Below are 27,930 nucleotides of genomic sequence, written 5' to 3'. Positions count from 1 at the left end.
GCGATCCATGAGGAAGCGCGTGCGCCTTCGTTGGCGTCGCGACGCGTATTGGATGGAGGAGCACGTATATCAGCTACGGTAGCAAGCAGACAGCCAGGCGGGCGGGTTCCCGTGCTATTTTTTTTTCGTCATTATCTGATTGTGAGTTTAGTGTGAGAAAACAGCGGCAGATAGGAACATGTAACGGCAACAAGCTACGAAGATGATCAGAAGCCGTTCTCTTCGAGATCTCGCAACTCGACCGCTTCCGTTTTCACAGCTTTCCAAATAAGCGATCATCATCGCGTTTAATACATCTTCAGCTACTGTGCAGTGTATCATTTCGTGCGCTTCCCGGGGAATCTTCGACCTGCATCTTCCTTTAAATTTTTTCTTTTTTCACTACAGCAAGAAAAAGGAGAAAAAAAAAGAGCACTCATGTGTCAGTTTGCTCTGTTTCGTTCCGTGTGCTTCGTTCTAATTGATCGATAACACAAACCTGGATAATTGGGTCGCGCTAATCGCAACTCGAATAGCACGGAATCACGCCTTCATTAACGAAAAGAAAGAGAAGGAGCAAGAAAAGAAAGAATTAGAAAATGAAGGAGAATTTTCGCTGGGAGACGAATAAGAGAGTCATTAACCGTTTATGATTTGTTCGTATGTCTTGGTCCACGTCCACATATATGATGAAACTGCAGCTGCTTGTCATCGAGACGGACTACTGTTGGAGGAAAGCGTTGCTTAGGTAAGCTATTATCTCCGCTCGATCCCTCAACAAATATTCTCTGTGTACATTTTGTATCCACTTGTTTGTATTTGCCCTATTTTGGCAATTTTAAGTTGCATGAATAATACGAAACAATTAAAAGAACGTGTCGTTAATAAATCTAATTGCTTTTCTATCATCAATGAATTTTTTATTGGCTATTTATGTCGCAAAAAGATAAATGAATCATTAATGTATTCAACTTTTATTCATTGATCGACGGATTAACGATTTGAATTCATGAGAAAGAATAGGAAGGCAATGTCGTAGGTTTAACAATAACATGTTTAATTACTAATTTCTGCAGCGCATGGTACTTTGATTTCTGCTTGAAACAATTTTACATTTCTACGTCTCATGAGACGTATTATCATGAGTTATTTATCATGTTATTGATTATTTTATTACAGTTACATTATGCGTTATCCAATCATCACTTGAAGAAAGGATCAGATCGTATATCATGATCGCGTTTGTACTTCCAGCCAGATTTACGAGCAGCATTAAACGACATCAATAATGTATCATCTGCTTTGAATAAAGCAATATTTTCATCGTCAATTCTATATCATTTTTCATCGATCTCATTTCATTACCATACATATTTTATACTCCATCGCAAATATTTTTCGATGTTAGTGATGTCGATGAAATATAGGGCGATGGAAATATCAACAAGTAACAAATTATGTACATTATTCTATCATTCGTTAAAAAAAGATAAAGCAAATAATTCGGTTCCATCGAATAGTACTGTTTTTTTTTAATAAACACTAATTATTTTTAGTATCTATTATGTAAAAAAAAAAAAATATTCTATCATTTTTAACATAACATTTGAAATTTAGACTCTTACATGTCCTTTAATATATTTATTGTTTATTGAAATTAAGAGTCTTTTGTTCTTATCAATTTTAATTTTTTTAAGACAATAATAGACGAGTCATCTTGAAACCCATACAAGCGATGTCAACTTTCACTGCAGTCGAACAGATTACTTAATTTTTATACGAATCGTATTATATAATATAGACAGTGACAAATGATTTATTTGATTAATCCATGATTAGATTCTATAAATCAGTAAGTAACCTCATTCGACATCTTCGAAACTAGGCCGGAATCCATAGTTCGGTCTTATGTCCAATTTCTTCACCTCTAAATAACTTTATCCAAGAGATATCTCCTGGATAAGATTATCCGCAACTTATCTGAAAGTGAAGAAATTAAACATTAGACCATCTCGAATCTTGAGCACCGTCTACGGATTCCGCCCCTAATCATACATATATTGGATCGAATCAAACTAGAGAAACCGTTCGAATTTTGGCGGGTAGATATCGGTCGATATCTCGCAGCTGACTTATCGCAATTCGTAATCGTCGTAGGTGCGCTCACATCGCCGCGCGACGTCGAATAATTCGAAGAAACCCGCGCTCATACGAGTCGTACGCTTTATCTCGCGGATGAACGTTAAAATTTGTTCACACGTGATTCTTCGATAATTATAATTGCTCTATGAACTCACAGAGTCTGTCCGGTCCATTATTTTGTATTGCCGCGAACGCGCGCGATAGACGAATCGCACGCGATGAACGAATCGAACGACGCCATCTTCGCTCGTTCTTTTTTTCCACGAAATATCATCGTATCACATCTGGCCGTCGGAGTATGTAAACCAGCACGGGTGAAGAGTGGTGCGCGTAGTCTCGGGCTCGGGGCTGCCAGTGTGTGTGCGACCGACCGACCCGACGGCGGACAATACGGATCGCCGCCGGTGGCGTCGTCCAACGTCCAACCGATACGCGCACGGAGTAAACCTACATTTAATTACATACGTGCGTTGACGTGCGTCCGTTGCCCGTCGCGAGTGGCTTTAACGGTGACTAAATGAATTTGCATCGAAGATCGAGTCTCGAGAATCCATCGTCGGCGAGAGACGAGCGTGAGCTCGAAGAGGAATCGCTTGCCGTCCAGTGCCCATGTAAAAATCACTAACTAGACCGCCCTCTCCCCCGCTCCTCCGTTATATAGTTGGTTAGTTTCGTTCGTGTGTCGTTTGATTAGTGTTGTGTAACCCTCTTGTTTCACACATTCTCTCTTTCTCTTTCTGATTTTTTTCCCCCCTTTGGTCTCTCTCTCTCCGTACCAACGCTCCACGTTCGAACTCTTTCTGTGGCTCTCTCTCCTACCTCCGTTCCCCTCTTTGAAGAAAGCGATTGTATTTGGGTACATATCTTATTGGTTATGTTTCCCGTTACATCGCTTCGCACGTAGTCGTACGTAGACGCGGCACACGCAGCGTGTTAAAAACGCGTGTGTGCACGTCTACGCATCTGGCTGCGGGAGAAAGAGAGAGAGAGAGAGAGAGAAAAAGAGGCAAAGAGGAGACTGTACTGTTAATGACATAGCAGTGTGTGTATGTATAAAATAAAATGCATAAATTAAGACTACCTGTCAAGGTCGAATTGCCCAGTGCTTTAACAAGGTATGGCGAGACCTAATTTACAGGTTCATTCTTTCTATTATTTCTCTTTCGTTTTTATGCCCGTTTGTATTATCGGGGTTACATGCCTAAGTCCTGGATATACATAATTCTGGGTATCTACATAGTTCTACAGCGTATCAAAGCCTCTTTTTGTATCTTATTGTCGCTATTATTTTCTTCAATCATATAGACATCAATCTTCAATCATAAAGACTTCAATCATAGATCTTTCAGATAACACTGTACGTTACTTAATTTGTAATACTTATATCGTACGATTTTAATTCTTGCATGGAAAGAACGGTTTTGCTGAAGTATCTAATAGCGAATCCGATTGGATGCACTCAGTGCGCACGGGTGCACATTAAGTCCGGATCTACAATAGGTGTTTTAAGCCTTAAGCCGTAAGAAATTTACCAATTACAGTCGAATCCGAGGGGAATAATCGACTGTGATTCGCCCATTTCTTATGGCTTAAGGCTTAAAACCCTATTGTAGATCCGGGGTAAAGCCGTCGTACACAAATTGACGTAAAACATATACATGATGTAAACATATAAAATCAAATTCAATAAAATTCTCAATATATTTTATTATTTTTGTTAAGTAAACTTTGTATTTTATAATTCGAAATATTTGCATTTCACACAGATTAAATCAGTGCCCAACAGGCTTTAGACCTGTTACACAATAGAGTCGCAATTCGTAAGCCGTAAGAAATTGGCCAATCACAGTTGAATATGACAAAAATAATCGACTATGATTGGTTAATTTCTTACGACTTACGAATTGCGACTCTATTGTGTAATAGACCTTAATATGCACTAGATGCGCACTAAAATTCGCTATTAGTTACAGATCTGAAAATAACTGTGTTGGATTATCAAAATAATTATGTCATGTTAATCAATGTTTAAACGTTAATGATAATTCTGCAAGAAATTTTAATATTCTGGCAACTAGTTTGAGCGTTTTACATAATTATTTTGATGGTCTGAAACTTATTTTCTATATCTAGTTAAATTTTAGATACTTCAATAAAATCGTTCCTATTATCGTTGATTTATAGCACAAAATTTAGTTTTATTTTTGTACGTAAATAAAATTATCTGTATCTATATTCGTATTTCGAAGACTAAATGCGTAGGAAATAATATGTGCCGTTGTTTTTGCAAGATGGACATTGCCCTGTGTTCTTATTTCATTCGTTATCATGACAGCACAGTTATGTTAATAATATCGTACCAATCGTGCAATACGTTTGTCTCGCACCTAGAATTATGGAATCCGTTCTAATTAATTTTTCTTTTTCAACAGTTTTCAGCCGAGTAAGAAAATAATTTGTATATTGTAGCGTATTTTTAGAGATGCACATATATATAATTACATTGTTTGTTAATATTATTAATTTTACACACAGACAACACATAAAACATCGGTAAAACACTAGATCCTTGAAAATTCTTTATCAACACAAAAATATTGATTAGATTTTAATGTTGAAATTAACTACTTATACGCTACTTGATCGCGATAAAATTTTTTATCACTGATTTCTGATTCAATGAAGAATCGTGCATTTCAAGTCTCTCATTTTGTTATCACGCATTTTAATAACCGATATTATTTTCCTCATATACCACGATTTGGGTAAGTCAACGATCTACATATTAATTAATTTTATTGCAGACCGAATATTTAAAAAATCTTAATAGTCATTTGATAGAAAAGGAGTATTAATTTCATACAACTAAATATTTTTCATACAAAAATTTTCGAAAGATTAAAATTTAAACTACTCTGTTGAGAAAAATAAATCTTTTTTTTTTACGAAAATCAAGATTTTAATTATTTAAAACATATTAATGTTATACGAAAGTTTTCTATTAAATTTTATTTACAATCTTTAATACAAACGTTTTGCATCATTTTTAGAATTCCAAATCCGTATTTAGAACGCGCTTTTATGATGTTAGCGCGTATTTAGCATATAGTCACGTTATGTATATTATAGAATTTCAACATAAAAGCGCGTATTTATCGATGATGAACGGTTACGATGTTAGCATTTTGAATACGAGCCTCAATCTTTCGAGTGCCGCCTTTATGTGACGATTTTATAGCTACACACATAACTCAAACGTTATCATTGTTCGTATTATCTCACGACAATATTCGTATTATCTCACTTTTAAACTAGTCATATCGTCTCAACGAATACTTGTTCGTACATGGAAAGAACAGTTTTACTGGAGTATCTAAAAATTTAGATAAATACAAACTTGGAAGTAATTTTGTTTGGGTCATTAAAATAATTATGTAGAACACTCACAAATTGTTGCTAGAACGTTAAAATTTTTTGCGAACGTTAAAGCGTATTGTTTATCATATTTGCAATTCCGATGAGCTAATCATCGCAAACAAAAAGTATTGTAAGAAAATATCTATCAATCACTTATATTTGTTAAGATAATCGGATTTATACAAAAAAAAATATAGCAAGAAAATATTTTTCAATCATTATTTATATTTAAGAATTAATAAGAATTAATTATATTTGTATTCGTTATTATTTATATTATTTATATTTGTATTGTTGCACGCGCGTGTAATCTGTGACGCAGCTGTAGATCGCATTATACGTGCAGAGATATTTGATTGAACAGCTGGTTACAAAAATATCTGATGTGTAATCTGGTCTACCGCAGATGTGACCGTTGAAGTGTGCTCTAAAATGCATCGTGTTGACAATGTTGATTTCTTACAAATGACAATAATGATCGAGAAGGAAAAATTTCTTCGATGATAAATTCACCAAAATTAGTTACAAAGTTGATTCATTACATAATTTTAGATCGCTACATGATTTATAATGCTTGATTTACTGCGCTCAGGTGATTATTATAGATAAGTAAGTCGACATCGTTGTCACGTAGAATACATTTCAGAGCGCAGTATCAGTTGAGACTCGAGAAGACGATAAACCTCGTCATCATCTCAATGTTAAAGACGGTTAGTCCCTCCTTCCGTTAATCAAACCTCGTTCGTCTTATTATATGTCGCAACAGCTATATGACTATTCAGTATTTTCATATAAAGCGGTTAACCTTGGCCATCATCAACTTAGATTGTTATTATTTGTGTTAAACGATTTGTTACGTAAATCGATTTAAATCTTCGAAATATATATCTTGGAGAAGTCTGAAGAAATAATCTATAAACTTTCATAATTGTTGGTTTTATTTCTTAAATCTTGAAAGAGAGAAAGAGGCACTGCTAACTTTGTCGAGAAATTTTTGTTAATCTTGAAAAACGTCTGAAATTTATGAACTTGATGTTACAATTTATCACTCACTGAATACTCATTTTAATTTGCGCGTCATACTTATAACGCACGTTTTATATAAATTTTTTTTAAATAGAATTTTAATAGAATATTATTGGTTTTATCTATTAAATCTTGAAAAAGGACGAAGCACTGCTAGCTTTTTCGAGGAATTTAATAATCTTGAGAAACGTTTAAAATTCATGGACTTTATATTACAATTCATCATCCACTGAATACTCATTTTAATTCGCGGATTATATTTATCAGGCACGTCTTATATAATAAAAAAAAAAATAGATTATTGGTTTTATCTCTTAAATCCTAAAAGAGGATGAAGCACTAGCTTTTTCGAGGAATTTAATAATTCTGAGCAATGTCTGAAATTTATGGACTTGATATTACAATTCATCACCTATGAAAATTCATTTTAATTCGTGGCTTATATCTGCACGTATGTTTCATGATCTATATAGATAACACCTCTTTTTGAGATTTATGATATTTGATCTTTATCATGAAAAGTCTTTCTCTGTGAAGGTGAAATCGTGATCAGAAACACGCGTGAAATTATGGAAAGATGATTGATCGTGCGCCCGATTTCACAATATATGGTTACCTAAAGGTTAAAGGTAACCGAGAAATTCATGAATGAATTTCATTGATGAATCTGTTGGTAACCTTTAATCTTTAGGTAACCATATATTGTGAAAACGGGCCTAAGGGCTGCTTAGATAAAGTTAGATCACCGCGTGAACCACCTGTGTATCCGAGTGCGTGCGCACTCATTGCTGCCAAGTGCACGTGCACGAGAAAATGAAATACGTTGTTCCGTTTTTAGATCCGCTAATTATAGATCTATAAATGCGTTTGGGAAAATACAATTAGCGTCATTTGTGTCATTCTATCTTTAGTTGTTTCAGGTCTATTGTTGTTTGTTGTTATTGTTCTTAGTTGTTTCTGGTCTATATAAACAATAAAGATACATACAGAAAAATACATACTGTAGGTACAATTACTTGTTCCAAGTATCTTAAAAGTTTATATATTCGCAAATTTATCATAAGAGAGTTTATCACAAGCATTAAATTTATTCAAAATATATTTTAAATCTTAGTAAGTTTAATACTTTAATCGAGATTATTAAATTAAAACAAATTTGATGCGCATTATACATAAAGTCGTTTCTTTGATTCATTTTATATAGTATTCTTCAAAAGAAAGTAATTCTTGTTTTGAGTACATAATAATGAGTTTTTCTAAAATTTATAATAAGTAGATATATTTAAAAATTATTATCAAAGAAATATTCTTGGTTAAATATAATATTATTTAAAAGGAAGAAAATAAATTGAGTAAACACTTTTCTTAGCAATAGAATGGTATTTTTCCGTGTGTAGAATGACGTTAGAAAGACTCTGTAACAGTTTGGCCATGAGTTATTTTGTCAAATCAAGAGTGAAAAAGACGGGTATATTTACTGACTCTTTTTATATATGCTATCTCATTCTAATTTACTGAAGTTGACAAAAACGACCGACCGATCTAAAGTTTGTCATCTCGTGGTTAGACTGTTATAAGATCTCTAAATGATACAAATAGCGCTAATAACGTCTCTTCGAACGCATCATACATTTTCTTTATCTTTCGATCCTCTTGGCACTTGGCTCGATATTTATTCGATAAACATGCTCAAACGAGGCTATGCCAAAATCTATCCTGAGAAACATATTTTTTTTCTTTCAATATTCATGAATTTAATCGAATGATTATGCATGCGATTGCTAAATTCTTCATCGTTATTTTAATAAGATACTAAAGAATTTTAATAAGATATTAAAGAAACAATGGTAGCCCAATCCGTTGAGTTAAATAATATTTTGTTATTTTTAACTTCCATTTGTATCAAAATGTAAATCAATCTATTTCTGTAGTAGTTTCAAAGTAAATATTGTCTATATTCACGTATGCACTAAGTAAATAATCTAAATTTGAGTTAAATTTAATATATTTTCTTGAGTTAAATTATTTAACTCCATTATTTTAGTGAAATTAACGACATTAAGTAAAAGTATTGACGACAGACTTATAGATAAAATTAAAAATAACTCAAATTGGGTATAATTTAGCATTATGAATTTAACAGTGTTTAACTAGATATTTTTGGAATAGCGTCTCTTATGAGACCTTGGAGCGATTTGACCTTTTACTTGATTTTGAACAGCTTTCGTTCGTAACAGCTAAGACATCGCAGGCATGTTATTTCGATTTCGTTGTTTCATACTATTTTACAACATAAATTTTGGAATATTTTAAGTCGTGTTTCTAAAGTTTCTTTTACCTGGACCTTTCTTTATGTTTCCTTTACGGAAATTTTTCATAGTTCTTACGAACCATATGGGTTCCATATTCAGCGGTTCTTGAATATCCTTGGATCCTGGAAAATTCCTGGAAAACCCCTGAAATTTCAGGGCTGGCCTGGAATTTATTATTATTCTTATTATTAATATTCTTATTATTAATATTCTTTCATTTCTAAAAAAAAAGTCAGAGCGTGAAAAAAAAAGAAAAGTTGTGTTTGGACATAAATCCTTCTTTAAAAGTGCAATTAGTTACCAATAGAAAACTTGAATTTAATGTCTAAAATAGAACATAGTAAAAAATCATTTGTGTGGACGGAACGTTTCTTTGATATTATTTATAAGGCAATAAATAATATTGTTCTCAATTTGTTAACGTTTTAATTCATTCGTAGAGAATCCTATACTTGAATACAAAGCATATAATATTGCACGAATCGATGAAAATTATATAATTAAAATAATCGATGGATAAACCTGGAAAAATCAGGATTTTTACCTGGAATGTTCTGGAATTATTCTTGAATTGACTAGCTAGATTTTGCTGGACCATGGTATAGATAATCACAATTTTCCTTTCTGAATTTTTAATTTTAACGTAATAGTTGAGATTTAAAAAACTGTCATAATTTTTATTCTTATTTTTATCCGCCCATCGTCGCTCTATCGTTTCGATTATTCGGCCCTGCCCTGGCATTTCTCTTCCCTTTCCACTCTTCTCTTCTCTCATCCATCAGGGTTACCACAATTTCCCTCTCTCCAGATCTCCGTCTCCCTCTTTGTCTCTCTTTTCCTTGTTACTCACGCACGATTTTCCTTTCTGTAGTAATTATGTGGTGCGGCAGTATGAAGCCTCTACAAACGGTTTTTTTACTTGACGTGTGAGTAAGAATATGCTCGATATTTTGTGCTCCGTTGGTTTCGCTATTTATGATCCATAAATCTGATTAGAACATTTTCTCATGTCTTCTTTTTTACGGATTTTTCTTCAAGTAATATTTCCCAATGAGTCTGCATTCCTTACATAATACGATACTCATTGTATTTCCATCCGGGATGTGGCGACGACGTCAGAACCGACGCGAAAAGTCGGCTTCGTGACAAACCCCTATTGATGATAGGAGATATTTAATGCTATTAACATTTACATCGAAACCTTATCGATCCTTTAATTATTTGCGAGCAAGCTAAGAAGACTAAAAAAATTGGATTAGCAAAACAACTAAGATATCGTTTTTCAAGTTTTTATTGAAGATATACATCTGAGATGCTTTTGAAAAATTGATAATTGTAATTAGGTGAAAATTATATTTGGCGAGAACAGTTACGAATGTGACGAAATTTAGAAAGTTCGAGGAAAATTTACTTAAATAAATTTACTTAAATTTACTTAAATACATGTACATACAGTTTCTGTTTCCAATTAACTTGTTTTCTAAATAGAAAGCTTAGAAATTGAAATCAATGTATTTGAATACATTTTCCTTTTCGAAAATGAGTAAAATCTATTGAGAGTCGATTTCATCAAAAATTATATTATAGATTGACTTGTTGATAAAACATACATAAAACATACATAAAAGTTGATAAAACATACAAGTTGATAAAACATACAAGTTTCGAATAATACTTATGTTATTCTAAAAATTATTTATGCTCAGTTAATGTTTATTTAAATAACCAGTTCATGTTTTGATTATTTATGCTCAGTTAATGTTTTATTTAAATAACCGAAAACAAATTGTAAAATGAACTAAAAGCAATATGTATTATACTATTTTCTTTCAGCTTTATAACTTCTTTTGCGTGCTATTGTAATGGAAATGATCGAGTAATTTGACCTTCGATCGCCTTCGTGCCATAACGGTTCTATTCATAATTTTACAAGATTCGTCATCAATTCTTCGACATTAGCAAGCTGCTACAATATCCTTCGTATCACATTTGTGATTGATTTGATCATTTGTATTTATGATACCGAATGTATGTTCTTTTTCTTTTTATATACACGAGCAACCATGTATGCAACTGAATAGGGACCTTATTCTCGAAAAATACCGTATACGAAAATACCAGAAAGATCTAGAATATATGTAACGTACTATATAGTATTTTTGCATATTTTCATATGCGATATTTTTTCGAGAATATGGTCTCAGATTACTCTGTGCAATGTGATAGACGCGGGTGTATCCGATATGTGATAGAAACGATTTATATGCGCTCGTAATGAATTATTTAATCATTTATTCCAGCGAAACTTAAATTTTGAAGCTATAATAAATATCTATTTGGATAAATAAATAAATAAAAACTATTTATATATTTAAGTGAATTTTCTTCGAGCTTTCTAAATTTTGTCACATTCATAACTGTTCTCGCTAAATATAATTATTCGCGTACATATATGCGCTTATTATTAACTACAATAGAAAATTTTTTAAAATCATACGGTTTATTTATTACTAAATCGATATTGTTTCGGTAATTATATGCAAAATGAAATTTTAATCATATTATTGATTAAGATACTTTTAAAAGACGTTATAAACAAGAACTATCACATTATTCTATTTTTCGAGTTATTAATGAATACACTATTATTTCTTTGATGAATATACTGATAAATATCTACATTGTTACAAAAAAGGCAGCAAATTTCATATATTACGTAACGGGAGCAAATTTCAAGCAGGTGCATTAAAAACATTAATATTGTAAAATGAAAATGAAGTTACAAGTAACTTAAAAATGTTCACGCATTAAGTTTCGTGCAAATCTATATAAAATTTTATGAAAGGTACACCAAATTTTACACAAATATATTTTTCATTTACCGATACATTAAATTTAATGTAATGTCATTAAATTAAATTTAATTTGTGTAACTTAAAAGTACATTAAATTTCATGACATTTTTAACAGTCATTTATATTAATGCCAACTTCACACACGTCATATTAATGAGGTAACTATTTTCCTCGTGGCATTAATGTATTTCTGCGAACGTGAAATTTATTTCTTTATTTTATTTACTTATTGACGAATTGGCGCCATCACTCAACGCCTTAATGCCGTCAACGTGGCATCTATTTGTGCGATCAAAAATTAATTCGAAATATCGGAGGTCGGCTACCATGAATCAGTTGAGAGGAAAAAGGAAATGAGTCATGGGTTAGGCAGTCTGTTCGTGACGTAATTAGATAGGGGTTTCGCTGAAAAGCGTCCGTGGTCGAATTACTAGATTAAAAAAGGAATTATATGCAATAAAATCTAATTAAAAAATTGAAAATATTAACGATAAACTTTTAAGCAATTGTACGGACGTTTCATCGATTTCTTTCAGTTTTTTTAATTGGTGTTATCATATGTATTATTGATTGTCCAATAATCTGTATAAAAATTCGTTCACTATATTATCTTACTTGATATGTGGAAAATGACTAGCACTACTGGCGATGCCTATATATTTGACATTAAACATATTCAGAAAAGAAATATTTTACAATTTATCTTTTTTTAAATTTTTGTCATAATGGCTGATAACAGCATTGCATTGATATATTAGTTTAATAATTTTAATAACAACTTTGAAAAGAATATTTGTGCTTAGCATCGTGTTATTCAATCTTCTTCAAATATTGTCTGATTTGCTCGAGGCTTTTTCGTGGAAGTGTATAATAACACTGTGTAATATTTTTAAACATTTTTCATGTTTCATGACGTGTGACAGAAGTTTTTTCCCGTAGAATATGAATATGTAATTTAAAATGCTCCAGTATATCAGGTTTTTTAGAAAAACCGGTTTAAAAAGTAAACAAACGCATATTTGGCCGTTTTTGAAGTTGTTTTGAAGAAATAGGACGTCATAGAAATTTGATAGCTTGAATGAAAGCTCAAACTTTAAACTGCAACCATAAAATAAAGATGAATAAGTAAAAATATGACATTTTTTTATAGCACAGATTTTTTTAGAAGCAATTATATAGCTTTAAGGTTCGACTTTTCATTCGAGCTAATATTCGAATTTCTGTGACATCCTATTTTTTTTTAACAACTTGCTAAAGTCGTGTTTTTTTTTACCTTTTAACTTGGTTTTTCTCAAAAACCTGAACGAGCTGAATCATTTTCAACAACGGATTCGTAAACTACAGGAAAAAACTTATCAGAATCACCTGCCACAAGTCGTGAAACAAAATCCTTGTTACACAGTGCAATCAATAGTTTTACAGTTAAAACAAATTGCGTTGTAAATTATTCAGTGAATAAATGAGTCATTCCGCATATAACAACAAGATTACAGAAATCTTGTTAGTTTTCTGATAAGGCTTATTGAACCGTATCTAAAGAGCGGTGATTGAACCCTCGATCGATCTCCCCCGAGTTTCCATGACCCTATGGTCACGAAAACGATAAGTATATTTATCTCGAAAAGATTAAAATTAATATATTTAATTAAGTAAGAGAAATTCTATATTCACGCGCGCGGTCAAAGCGGATCTTACTGTTTAAATATTTCAGTGTGAATTTATACATATATTCAATCCTGCAAATCGCGCGCCGAAATCTTTTTTAGTCTTGAAATGTTAGTCGCAATGATGAATTTAATTATACTTATTCTCGTCGGTGCAATTTGATATTATAATAATGTATAATAGTTAATCTGTACCAGAAAATTTCTTGATTAATTCTAAAACATAAAATCTTTTCCAAAAAATCGCTACAAAAATATTGGATAATATAGAAATTGGATAGTAGGTATAGAATATCCAGAATTAAAAATAAAATTAAAATTAAATCTCTCATTTTAATTCTCGTATTCCAATTTTAATTATTGAGATTTTCTATTTAAGAAATAGGGAATATATATACATATATATATATATTACACATAGAAATTTAATGACGGTTTTTTATTGATGCGACTTAAACCGATTTAGAAAAGATCAGATATCTTATGGATCAAATATATCAAATATATTTCATCTGATAAAATTATAGAACATTTTTAAAGTGATTTATTCGAATATAAAAGACGCTTTACTTCCAATGTAAAAAAATCGTAAAGAACGTCATGACGTCATTACTATGGCATATACGCGAAAAAGATTTTCCGTGTGATACAATTTCATATCATTTAGAATTAACATTAAGCAATTTTCTAATTTGCGTTGTGGCAACTGAAAGCTCGTGCAATTTCGCAAATTACTTTGTAGTTTGACGTACAATAGAATAGCAATTTTGTGGCACGTTTAATTTAAGAGAATAGCGCGATATTGCAGCCAAACCCTCCAGGCTTTGAAAATCATAGGCGAGGTTTCGGCTATTGTGATGTCATGCGGTCGCTTTTGCGCGATGACGAAGGATAAATAAAGAATAAAAACGAATAAGCGTCTTATGCTAATGATATAATTATATGAATCATAACAAATACTACAAATAATCTATTTTTGCGAAATATTTTATTAGGTCATAATTCATATTTCGTTTCTGTTGAGTTAATAAATTCCATATCTTAAATATTATTATACTTTAAATTATACATTAATTTACCGAGTTGTAAATCATATTTATCATTTATTTATTGAACATTTGATGTATTGGTATTTCATCCAAATATTATAAGTAACATTTTGGTATCGACAAAATTTGAAAATCTGAAACATTTTTAAAATAAAAATTCTTGAAATAAAAAAATTTTTTATATAAAACTATTTTTGAAGTAGACTTTTCTGTTTTGTAATAAGTTTTTTTTTTTTTTTTTCAAGAATATTTCTCGGAGTCACAAATAACATATTCGTTGGCGAAGTATAAATATTGAAGCGTACACATGAGGATGTTAATCTGTTATCAGAAAGTACACGCGATACATTTACAGTTTTTATGACTAATATGCATACGTTATTATGACTAATAAGCATGTGTACGGAAAGATCAGTTTTACTGAAATATTAAAAAATTTAATTAGATACAGATCTGAAAATAATTTTATTGAATTATGAAAAAATAATTATAATGCTCAAGTTAGTTGTTAGAGTATCAAGTTAGTTATTAGAGTGTCAAGTTAGTTCTTAGAGTGTCAAGTTAGTTGTTAGAGTGTCACTTTTTTAGCAGTATTATTGATCGTGCTTGAAATTTCTATTATTTTAATGATCCAATAAAATTATTTTCATATCTGTATCTAGTTAAATTCTTAAATATTTCCGCAAATCATTCTTTTCATGTATACATATGAAATTTTTTTTCGAGCAATTTGTGTAGACTTTCAAAATAAATGAAACTATCGTAATGGTTTACATAGAGTTGTCTGGAAATTCCGAACATTGTTACAATTATATTGACATCTTGTTTCATGTTTTGCATCGACAAGTGGCTATGCTTATCGTATTTCACAGTAAACCGCGCATTGCAATTTGGCACAGTGACGCGTCAAAATGTAGTAGTAGTAGTAATAGTAGTACTAATAGTAGTAGTAGTAGTAGTAGTAAATAACGATAACTATGTACTTAGCTGTCGCAAAGTTTTGTCTTTCCGCGCTAATGGATTACGAACCGTTAGATAGTGTCGTATGTTCTCGAACATAGTTATGTGAAAATGTTCACCTGTTACGAAAGTTATTGAGACTTCTACATACTTGGTATGTAAGACCTTAGAATAGTAAATATCTAACTAAATAAGTAAATAATCCGTCTTTAAGAACTGATATTATCGCAAGTATCATACTCTATGTATGTATAGCTATACATAATGTTTCATAAAAACATAATTAAAGAGAATAAAATTTAATAATTAAAGAGATATATATGTGCGTTAAAAATATTTCAGATATTTGACATTTAATTTCAAATATGGAATCGATAATTATCATTGTTTTACGGAATATTATTTTTATTAATGATTAACTTTTATATATCTGTTTGATTTTCTTCTTTTTATATACGAAAGTTTAACACAAGTTCTTAGTTCAAACGTGCTACAAAATGCTAGACTGTGTGCAGTATTAATGAACTTTGTGAATTAACTAGAATAAAGCAAAGGCTGTTTACACGTGGATATTGCGCAGGAAATGGGATATGTAGAGTAGTATATACACAGTAACATATATACAGTAGTATATTCACTGTAGCATATGTACAATAGTATATATATATATGCATATATTGTATATACACAACAATTTACGTCGTTATGCGAGTAAGTTGTAGTTCTTAAGCACCTTTACGTGCAGCAGCTTAATTAATTCTTTAAAATACGTTATGATTACGAAATCTTAAACTAAAGTATCAAGATTAAGGAGTAAATATTTATATTATAGATTATATACATATATCTTCCCTTTCTTTTTTCTAACTTGAAAAATATTGTAACCGGAACTTTGTTTAAAAATATTTTAATTATAGCTGTTTTCTTTATATCAATAAAATATCGTGTTAACTTTACGTGGATCCACGAGAATGGTAATCGGGTCAAAAGGGTTGTGATCGAGGTGAGAAAGCTTTTTACGACTTATCGGTACGAACTCAAAAGTCGCATTCCAAGAATCCCGTCTTTTGACCTCGTAAAAGCAATATCCGTCGTCTTGGGGATCCGTTTCGCACGAAAAGTCTTTTATTAGGTGTAATCGTATTAGATCGTTCTAGAAACTCGTATTTTTATGCCGAATCATAAATAGGATCGTATTGTTAAATGTTCTATATTTGCGCACATTATCTTGCAAAGACCGATTCTTCAACTAATTTTTTATTTTTCTTCGTGAAAATGTCAAGGAAGATCGCTATCTGTATATAATGACGGTTTAGACTTCTTTAACTTTCTTATCTCCGCAATAAACTTCACATTAAAAAAGTCCATTAACTTGCGTTTTGCAAATTTTCATGTAAAGAGTTTTACTTCGCGCGCCATAAATTTATGACAAAATATGTATCGTAAATTTCGTACTGCATTTTTTTATATATGTATATTAAAAGGGTAATTTACAGCATAAAAAAAATGTGGCCTATTTTTGGGAATTTTTTGAAAGAAAATTGCATATATCTTTCTATATACGCTTCTATACATCTGCTTGTAGGTACATATTTAGTAAATACCTACAAATTTTAATGTGACTAAATACTTATTAATTTTTATGTTACATACACTTAAAAGTAAAATGTAAAAAAAAAGTGTCGATGAAGTTGATATGATTGTGGCCTTCAAACTCAACCGAGACAAAAAATTTGAAAATATTTTTAATTATTATGAATGTGGCTATAGTATGAACTAGGAAATTTTCCACTTTCCCTTTTCTTATAATGTCAAATTAAAATATTGATTTAAAATTTGTAGTCTTTTAAAACTGTGCTATTTTAACAATTTGCAATATTTTCCACTGGAAATTTAAAAGACTCTAAATTTTAAATAAAATTTTTTAATTTGACATTTATACGAAGAAAGTGAATTTATGGACATTGTAATAATCCTATAGTTTATGCAATAAACAGACACATATTGTATGTACATTAATACATAAACGCAAAAGTGATTTGATATCTTCAATAGTTTTTGAAAAATCAGCGATTTAAATAATAGTATAAACTATTTTTGTTGAGTGTCGACTGATTTGAAAAATATGGTTTAAAAAAAACTTGTTCTAACGTTTCGTATATATACATTACAATTATAATACTTATAAAGAATGAAAGTTTTTCTTTAATCGGTGATACCGGGGCCATACAACAAATCTTCCTAACTTGAAATGCTCATGTTTTTCACTTTTATTTAGTCTACGCCTAATAATAGTGGCCTTTGAGCGCGTTGATAGAGCGTTAAACACAAAAGTTCGTTACAAAAATATGTTAAAAATATTTTTATGATATATATATATATAATATATTTAATATATTTTTAATAAAAATATATAATGATATATATAATACATTTTGTTTTAAAAAATTTAGATAATACAAATAAAACCTTTTAGGAACTTATTTTTGAAATTCTAAATATTTAAAAAGGTAAAAAAATTAATTTTTTGAATTTCTCAACTACATTACCTTCTTAAGAGAGAAATAACACTCTACAAAGTTTTACTGTTATTATCAATTGAATTGGAATCAAACAAAATTCATATACAGTGAGAGCAAAAAGTATTCATACAAGAAAATTTGTTATAAAAAAAGTCTTATTTGTAGAAAATAAACATTAATTAGCAATTTTATACAATGAATATATTCTATTCTAACATAAACAAACGAGCTTCGCATGTATTCCTGATTTTAAAAGCCAAATTTCTCGACTGTACGAATACTTTTTGAGCATCCAAACAATACAATTTTTAATTTTCGCTTATTTTTTTAGATGATATATTTTCTATAATTAATACACATTTTTTTGGTATATATAATTTTAAGAAACATACAGTTTATTTTATTTTTTATGAATAAATTGTTAATTACCCAACAAGAAATGATCATCAATTAAACATCGAATTGATGTCAAATTGTTGAAATCATCGTATCTATATCGATTTGATATCAATTCGATGACTCATTTCTCGCTGGATAATATTTACTTTTTAAAAATAAAGTTATTTAAAAAAATATTTTCTCTGTACGAATATTTTTTGCACTCACTGTAAATCCAACCAGATCAACACTTGGAGCGCAAAGAGTTAAGAATCTTTTAATGACAGTACCTACGTGAAAATTAATACGATATTATTTCTTCAAAAGATTATATGTATCTGTGAGATTTTGTAATATATCTATTTTGAGGATTTAAATTATATTCTGACGTTGAGGATTTAAATTATATTCTGACGTTGAGGATTTAAATTATATTCTGACGTTGTGTGTGTCCCTGATTGTTCGAGGGATATGTTACAATAGTACAATTGTGTAATCACTTCTCGCGAGTGCTCTAGGCTTTAATGAGCGCAGATCATGTTCTGCATCGTCAAACTGTAATTTGTTCAATAAACGTGGGCGATACTTAGCCTTACCATGTCAAGCTCGAGTTGTTGGGCAGAGGTGTCCGGCACAGCCGTTACCTTTCCCATGAAATCACATATCATGTTAAGCACAGGCCTTGATGTTAAACATTTATGTCACGGGTGGATATCATCCTAACGCCGCGTGTATAGCCTGTTCGCCAATCGAAAGCATTACGTTATATCTCACCGGTGCACGATGCAACGTAACGCGATTCATATTAGAATGCGTCTGGTTGTGTTTGACGAGAGTTCGCGCCTGGACGAAATGCTGCGCTGCAGTGATATGTTTTCGGAGATGCCGAGCGATGTGCACGAGGCGCAGGTAAAAGAAGAGACTCGTCATAATGATGCTAAGTAAGAAAATTAAAATATTTTTTTTCACCCGAGGATCACCTACTTGTTGCTACGCAAGTTGTTCCCAATCGTTACCTCTTTGCGACATAGGCAAAAGGATAAATGGATCATAAAAAATTACGTAGAGGAATAAAAATTTTTTATCTCAGCGTGACCGATGCACGTTGAATCTCATTTGGCTGATCGTTACCTCGGTTGCACAAAACATAAATCCCTATACAAAGAAAAAGTTTCTTCAAATTAAATATACATTAGAATAGTCCAACCAAATAGATCTTTAAAAATGTGATTATTTGTATTAAAATTAAAGTTTTTTTATTAAACAAAATATGTTTCATTTAAAATTAAGATTGTTTCAGTGAAACAAATATAAATAGAACTCTCGAGTCCAAACAAATCTTTTTCTCTGTGTACAATACATGGAAAGGATGCGGTTTTGCTGAAATATCTAAAAGTTTAGCTAGATGTAGATATCTAAAAATAATTTTGTTAAACCATCAAAATAATTATGTAGGATGCTCAAACTGATTACTACATCGTCAAAACTTTTTGCAACAATGGTTCATCTTGTTTGAGATTCTACGTACTTATTTTGAAAATTCAACAAAATTATTTTCAAATCTGTATCTAGCTAAATTTTTAAATAACTCAGCAAAGTCGTTCTTTCCGTGTACTAGTTCAATATATATATATAACTTTGTAATTTATAAGGTTGCAACACAAGACTTTTGCATAACGCATAAGATATAAGAAAACAATTAATGAAAATACAAAATGAAAAACTCTGATTGATTTTCTTACACCTTATGCATAATGCAGTTAGATCGTCAAAGGAGTAATGACGACTCAATTTCTTGACATTTTATGTGTTATTTTTAACTTTCATGTGTGTCAAAATATAAATCAATTCATTTTCGTGGTTAATTTCAAAGTTAACAATGTCCTTAGTATTGTATGCACTTAGTAAGTATTATGAATTAAATTTAAGTCAAATTTAATACGTTTTCTTGAATTAAATCGTTTAACTTTATTGCTTTAACAATGACATATTGAGTGGAAGCACTGGCCTATAGAAATTATCAAAAATAACTCAAATTGGGTATAATTTAATGTTATGAATTTAACAATGAGCGTTATACAAAAATGTTTGGACTTTTAATAACAGTACCAATATCGTTATATTGTCGTTGTGCAGATGTTATATATGGTAAAAAAGTTGCTGCGTGACGACATAACAATACTAAACTTTAAGAGGATGCTGGAGCAACGGCCGAACTTGATCGATGTCGATCTAATTAGATCTAAAGGTCTGATTGGATGATCTAGAGGAATACACTAATAACAGCGAGCACTCATTCAACTGTTGAGTCTGGTGAACACGCCCATTCTTAATTCCAAATAAAACACACATATCACATATATTAAGTAAAACATTACATACATTAAGTAAAACATTATGTTTATTTCTTGCTGTGTTATGTCCTATACAGGGTGTCCCATTTTAATATCCCACCCCAAATAACTTTTTTATTTTTTTCTAAGATCAAAAATAAAAAAGTTATTTGGGGTGGGATATTAAAATGGGACACCCTGTATATCGCATAAATGCTAAGTTATTATGTATTCAGATTGTATATTTCCATTCACTTCTCTTGTGAGCTTCAAAATCATAATTTGAAGGTCTCATTATATTCTTATAAATTATTCAGATGTGGGAAACTACTTTTTGTTGGATATATGTATATTTGGAATCATTTATATGTGTGAAGAAATAACATGCGTGGTAACAGGAAACTATTATAGGCAATTTTTTTTATTTTTCATACAGGTTTGTGTTTTCTTACAACTATTGTGTTTTTTCTTTTATTGTGAAAAAGGATTTTTTTTAATTTCTGTATAAAGGTACTTCCAGACGATATGGTCAATGTATATTAGTGTTCCTAACACTAATGTATACGCTAACTTTGCACAGATTCGCTAAATATTGACTACATTCAATATGGATAATTATATATGCCATGTATGTGTATGCTGATATTTGCTAATGTTGGCATACGTTGGCCATATCGTTTGAAGGCGTCTTTAGAAAAACGAAGAAAATGAAAAAGTACGAAATGTGCGTTTTGTCAATATCCGACTCCAATATCCCCTTAAGAGTTAGAGGCAGTGCACAATTAAAGAAACAAAGAAAAGGGTACAGAGAATAAGAATTTTAACCTATCAAAACCATGTACTGTGGAATGCACAGTTTCTGATAGGATGAAATTCTTATTCTCTGTTCTCCGTTCCCTATTCCTTTAATTATGCGTAATCCCTTACAAAATGGAGGTACTGATACTACTGGCGGGGCCGTATCCTACCGACGTTTCTAATTACGGGTGCGTTCCAAATTAGTATCATTTTATCCTTCTTTATTATTTGGTAAACAACAAGGACAAATGATGCATCATGCGCTTCATACGTAACTCGAAACACACCCCAGGATTCTCATATCGCACGGAGTGAGCTCTATCCACAAAAAGACAGTCATCTCGTTCGGTTGCGATCAGCGGCTTTTGTCAGCTCGGATCCACACTTTCTTTCTAGTCACGATAATCTTTTTCCTTTGTATGGTAGTAAATGTTTAAAAATATCACACTTTACACGGGACGTGACTCCGGGTAAATATGCACCGTTCGCAAATGTATGTCACGTACAATGTCAATTTTATCAGTACGTCGATCGTTGAGCAAGTAACTACTATTTATGCCAATTAACTTCAATCTCGGTTCAGCTTATTGTTTATTTTCTTCTAATTTTTAGAACTAGAGAAAAAGATAAAGAGTAAATTAAACTGAGATTAAAGAATCTATATTAGTCATTGATGACAGAAATGAATATTAGTAGAATAAACTTTGACCTCTAGATAATAAGAAAAGAATCAAAGCATTCTGTAGATAAAAATATGAAAAAGAAGGGAAAAATATGTGAAAACATCTTCGAGACGATCAAACAATCATTGGAAAGACCACATAGTGGTATTATAAGATAGGGATGATTGGAGATCCTCAAGTAAGAGATTGGACACCATACGTTTGGTTCGCCAAATTTTTTAGGACCTGCTTAAGATAGATTGAGATAGATTATGCATAAGATGTCCACGCATCTCATTCTATCTTATGCACCTATTTCGCTCTATTTTAAGCAGGTCCTGAAAAATATGGCTGACCAATCAAAATTGTTTAAACGGTCCAATTTCTTACTTGAGGATCTCCAGAGGTGGTTCAATAAGATAGATAGTGTCACTTTTAGGTATTTTACATACAAACATGCAAAGCAATTTTTTATTTCGCGAATCTAGATTCAACAATGGCTCGGTTATTCTTCTTTGCGATCAAGTAGCGCATAAGTCAAGGTCAATTTCATTTTCTCAAGTCCGTGCGTTTTCCTCATCTGTCATCACTTTGTCACCGATGAAGATACTAGTCAAACGATTTCAAAACACAATGATTAGGTTTCCTAGTATGTAATGTACATCTCGAGAGTCGGATTCAGGACAAGTTGACTTCTGTTCTCTACAGGATGGTATTAGATCCCAAGGCCACTAGTTTGCACAACGATTACGGAAGTTTCGATCGACCGTTGGGCGCCGGGGAGGGCCACGAGAGGGACGTTGAAGCGGCGGTTGATGGAAGCAGCAGCGGGATGGCACAGTCCAGCGATGTTTATCAACGGCACCCGCTCTTGCCCGGCGCGCCGTTATCCAAGAGCAAGGATAAGTGGTCCGGAGTGGCCTCGGGTTCGGACTACTACGAGGATGATGAGGATGAGAAGGATATCGAAGGTCTGGGCAGACATCCTGGGATACCGAATGGTTCCAACAGTGGCATCGTCAAGATCGACATGCCGGCGCCGCTGCGCGAAGAGCCACGTTTCCCCAAGGAAAAATGGAAAACGTTTCTCGGTAAGAGAACGTGGTAATGCCATCGCTTTAAAAAAATTATTCTTTAGATAAATAGAGAGACAAATACATAGAGAGTTATATCTTGGAAAAAAATGTGTTTACTACATAGATAAACTTGGAATTTTCAAGGAATTTCTTTTTTATCTTTGAATTTAAAATTTTTCATACAATTTTATCAGTACTTAGGAAAATTTTTGAAATTTTACTTTTAAAATTAAATTTTGTCTCTTTTTGAAAACATTGTTTCTTTCACTATTTTTTCTTGATAATACAAAGCGTCGGTTGGACAATAAGTATGGTATACAAAAGCATATACAATACCGATCAAAAGTATATAGTTGATAATACACAGCAATAGAGAGAAGCTCACTGATATTGTAGTGAGTGTTCCCTATACTTATCTTATTATATATAAATTTTGCGTTTCTAATTGAAGAAAAAAAAACGATAGATAGAGTCTCATGGAACTTTTACTAATTTACAATATATAATTTGCGTTGCTCGCATTTTAATTTATTTTAAAATGCATTAAAAAGCCTCTGTAAACTTACTTAATTCTCTAATCTTATCTTGAATTCTGAATAATATTTGCAAAATCCGGAAATTTTCAGAGAATTTTGTTACAAGATTACAATAAACATCCTGATGTACAAAAATTCTATTTCAAAATATCAGTAATATAATAATTTTTCCGTTTATTTAAAATAAAAGTCCATGACCTTCAGAATTGCCGAAAAAGTTGATATTACTAATAGCCAAGCTATATTCATAATGATTGAATCAACAATCGCTATTGTTCATTCAACTCGCAATATCAAAATATCATCTCTTTTTTCAGAGAAAAGTAATTTATTTTTTTCATAATTTTTAAAACAAATACAATTTCTTAAAAATTTTTCAGTGTGTCGTAAATTTACAAGAATATATATATATATATATAACTGTGAATTTTTTTAAAATAAATTTCAGAAATTATATATTTCAAATATTTTTTCTAATTATAATAAATAATAAGTAGATATTTTGATAATTAAACAATGCATCGTTAAAATGTACGCTCGAATCATTAAACAACACCAAATGTTTTATATTTTTTCTATCATTTTCTCGGTTTTACCACGACCGGATGTTTTGATGATGTCTTGACGCAATAAGAATGGAACGAGAATTAGCAAACAATTTTCTGAGTAAATATCAAGAAACTCGCCAGATAATTCCGCCGACTTCAGAACCTCTCTAATTTAACTCCGTGTACGTAACGTTCGTTCGCAGCAGGGAGACTATCGAGATCGAGGTCATTACATGGCCTGGTATTCATTCGATACATCTCTGTTCGCGTAATTTGATCTCAGACAGCCTCCCTCCCATCGATCTCCTCTTGCCTAGAGTTCGCGTGATTTATCTCAACGGCTTTTTGCATCAGAGTTAATTGAGATGAACAATATTCGCTGTTCACGAAATGCACAGTGCAGCGGATTTCACAAATTCCGTTATTACAACGTAGATCTGTTACGATGCGGATCGTCGTTGCATGATAGAGTTGATTAATTCGCAGTTATTCTCGAGCACCCGGGAACGGAAGAAACACATATAAAAAAAGAAAATAGCACGATAATTACATTCGAACGAAAGATGTTGCAGATATATATACGAGGGTAGTTCGAAAAGTTCTCGGCTTAACACAGAAATAACGCTACAAATATCAAACTGCTATAATTTTAGACAAGTTTGATCCTTTACAGGATTACTGCTAAAATTTTGGACAGATGTATCAATTAGTTTCTTTATTTCGGTCATGTAAAGCAGCCAACTTTAAATTTTTTCATGACAATGCACTCGTTCACATTTCTGTAATTGAAGAAATTTAAGCGAATATATTGCTATGATGGAACCAAACGTTGGTTAATTTAGGGCGTGTTCGGATTCCCACCCGGATGCTCTCCGGGTGTCATGTTATTTTTGATTAACATTCGGTAAACAACAAGGATAGAGTGACATCTGAGTGACACTCGAGTGGGAATCTAAACCCAGCACTACACGATTAAAACAAAGAAACTAATGAACATCTATCTGAAATTTTAACAGTAGCACTGTGAAGGATCAAACTTGTCTAAGTATGTATATATATATATATATATGTTGCTTTTGTTACAGCATTTCTATTTATGGTTGTAAACTTCATACTGACGACGGCTTCCCTCGCAATGGTACACGAGCGCGTTCCAGACAGAAATGCGTACGGACCGCTTCCCGATGTGGTACTAGACAATGTCACTGCTCAGGATTGGGCTCTTAATGTCTCGGAAGTCTTGATTATGATCATGTCCAATTCCGCGATGGTTTTTATTATTTTTCATAAACATAGGTATGTATAAAATCTAATGTAAATCGATGCCAAATCATCTTTGCTAAAGATAAATCCATGTAACAAATTTATTTCCGTAGATTCATAGTAGCTAGACGAATATTTCTGCTGATGGGCTTGCTCTACATGATGAGAAGCGTTACAATGTACGTGACGGTCTTACCGATCGCCAGTAAAACTTACTATTGTAGCCCGAAGGCGAACAATACCAGTCCGCTTCTCGTGACAAAGAGAGTCTTGCAGCTCATCTCCGGCTTCGGTTTGTCCATTAATGGCAAACACACTTATTGCGGAGATTATATTTACAGTGGGCACACGGTTGTGCTTGTACTCAGTTACCTGATTATTAAGGAGTGTATGTATCTTTCATCATTTATTCTAGAAACAAATACGGATATACATGATGTCGGTATAATTTCACGTAGTGATTTGTAACGCATTTCAGATTCTCCAAGAAGATGTCAACCGATTCATTGGTTAGCTGGTTTAGCGGTACTCGTCGGGGTAATTATGGTCTTGGTAGCTCATGGCCATTATACCGTGGATGTACTTATAGCTTACTACGTTACTACGCGTCTGTGGTATATTTATCACACGCTAGCCAATAATCCAAATCTCAAGGTATGTTTTACTTTCGAACATTGAAAATTCTCTGATATAAGAAAAATATAATTTATTTAAAAATTAATATAAAATTTTAGTAACATTAATAAATTATAATTACAAATAAACATAATATTTGATAATAATAAACTTTAATAAACTATACTATATGTGAAATGATGATCATAACATTTACATTATAATTTGTATATTGTTAATGTATAATATAATGAAATTTTTGCAGCAATACGGACCAAACAATTTTTTGGCCCGGCTCTGGTGGTTCTCTATTTTCAAGTATTTTGAGAAGAATGTGGGCGGAACAGTGCCACGACAATATGACTGGCCTCTACCCTGGCCTCGACGGTTTCTTGCCAAGCACCCTAACCGGGATAGTTAATACTTGTCTTGATTTTATGATAGAGGCTGTTAAAAACAAAGGAGTTACTTTTGTTGTATATATTTTACACAATACATTTATATACACACAATACACACACACACACACACACACACACACACACACATACACACACACACACTCCACACATACCTACGCACGCATTCACAAATGTATGTATAAATTGAGGCTTGTTAACGTGGAATTCACTAAAGAATATGCATGGGACGTACGATTGTTTTCAGAGTAACTGCACATTCATTGTTGAAGCATGAAATTTTGTGTTGTTCACTTCTTTATAATCCATGTGAACTCTTATGTAGACACAATACCCGTGCTCTTTCACGTGAAGTTATCGTCCAGTCAGCCCGAATTTATTTTTTGTTTGATTTTTATACAATTTATATACAATATAAAGAATAGATATAGAGAGATGGATTTTATGATAATATAAAGATTCGAATAGAGGAAGGTATTCGAGTTAATGAGACACATATTGATTCGCTTATAGCGTTTATATTTTCAAATAGTTACAAATTGAAAGTAATATAATAGATAAGTAAACATAGGATAAATGTGTGTTTTTAAAAACTCGAGCGATATTATGCAATAAGAAGTACTTGTAAATTTTAAAGGGCCATTGTAAATAAATATTAGGACAAAATATAAATCCTTCCTCTAAACGAATCTTTGACGTTACATGCTCGACTTGAGTCGACGTCTCGATCTTCCAATGTCTAGACGTCGTAGTCCTTGACTTTGCATTCGCGATACGAATTATTCCGATGAAAAACGATTTTGCAAACGAATTTGCCAAAAATGTATTGTAGACTCGTGATGCCCTAATTAAAGTTCTATATTGTCGATCATCCTCGAAATTGTTTCCTTCGTGCTTTGGAAAGAAATACCGAGTATCCAATACTAGAAGCGATTGTGCAATTTCGTGGGACCAAAACAAGAACGCTCAATAGTAAATATTAATTCATATAATGTTGACAAATTAAACACACCGAGTCATAAGAAGACATCTCCATTATATATATAAAGTTGATAAAAAGTCTTAATTATATTATTAAGGAATTCCGTAACTTTGGTTAAATTACATAATATATGGTCCATCACAAATGGAATTTGCATCTCTTACCTGCCATATGTACAAATTGTATATATACGAATCGATAATAACAATAACTTGTATATATAGCAGGTAAAAGATTCAAATTTCATTTGCGATGGACCATACATTACATAATTTAATCAAAGTTATTAATCAAAATTCCTTAACAATATTTTTAAAACTTTTTACACAACACCCACGCACGCACGCACACACGCACACGCACACGCACACACACACACACACACACGCACACA

General features: G+C 31.8%; 1 protein-coding gene across 5 annotated transcripts; it reads left to right on the top strand.

Moving 5' to 3' along the window:
• On the top strand, positions 1-27,856 carry LOC108732075 (phosphatidylcholine:ceramide cholinephosphotransferase 2). 5 transcript variants are annotated; one of them, XM_018462708.1, is made up of 7 exons: positions 2,466-2,562; positions 2,656-2,785; positions 22,806-23,188; positions 25,343-25,553; positions 25,634-25,908; positions 25,999-26,174; positions 26,401-27,856. In XM_018462708.1, the coding sequence occupies exons 3-7, from the start codon at positions 22,807-22,809 to the stop codon at positions 26,554-26,556; spliced, it is 1,200 nt and encodes a 399-aa protein (XP_018318210.1). In that variant the 5' UTR covers positions 2,466-2,562; positions 2,656-2,785; position 22,806; the 3' UTR covers positions 26,557-27,856. The 5 variants fall into 5 exon arrangements, with proteins under 5 accessions (XP_018318207.1, XP_018318210.1, XP_018318208.1 ...); XM_018462706.1 differs by adding an exon at positions 3,026-3,236 and having other exon boundaries at positions 2,466-2,732; XM_018462705.1 differs by lacking the exons at positions 2,466-2,562; positions 2,656-2,785 and adding an exon at positions 1-727.
• The last annotated feature ends 74 nt before the right edge of the window (positions 27,857-27,930 follow it).

Source organism: Mycetomoellerius zeteki, unplaced genomic scaffold (assembly GCF_001594055.1).
Source record: "Mycetomoellerius zeteki isolate Tzet28-1 unplaced genomic scaffold, Tzet1.0 scaffold145, whole genome shotgun sequence".
Taxonomy (NCBI): Eukaryota; Metazoa; Arthropoda; class Insecta; order Hymenoptera; family Formicidae; genus Mycetomoellerius; species Mycetomoellerius zeteki.
This window is presented reverse-complemented; position numbering and strand designations above follow the sequence as displayed.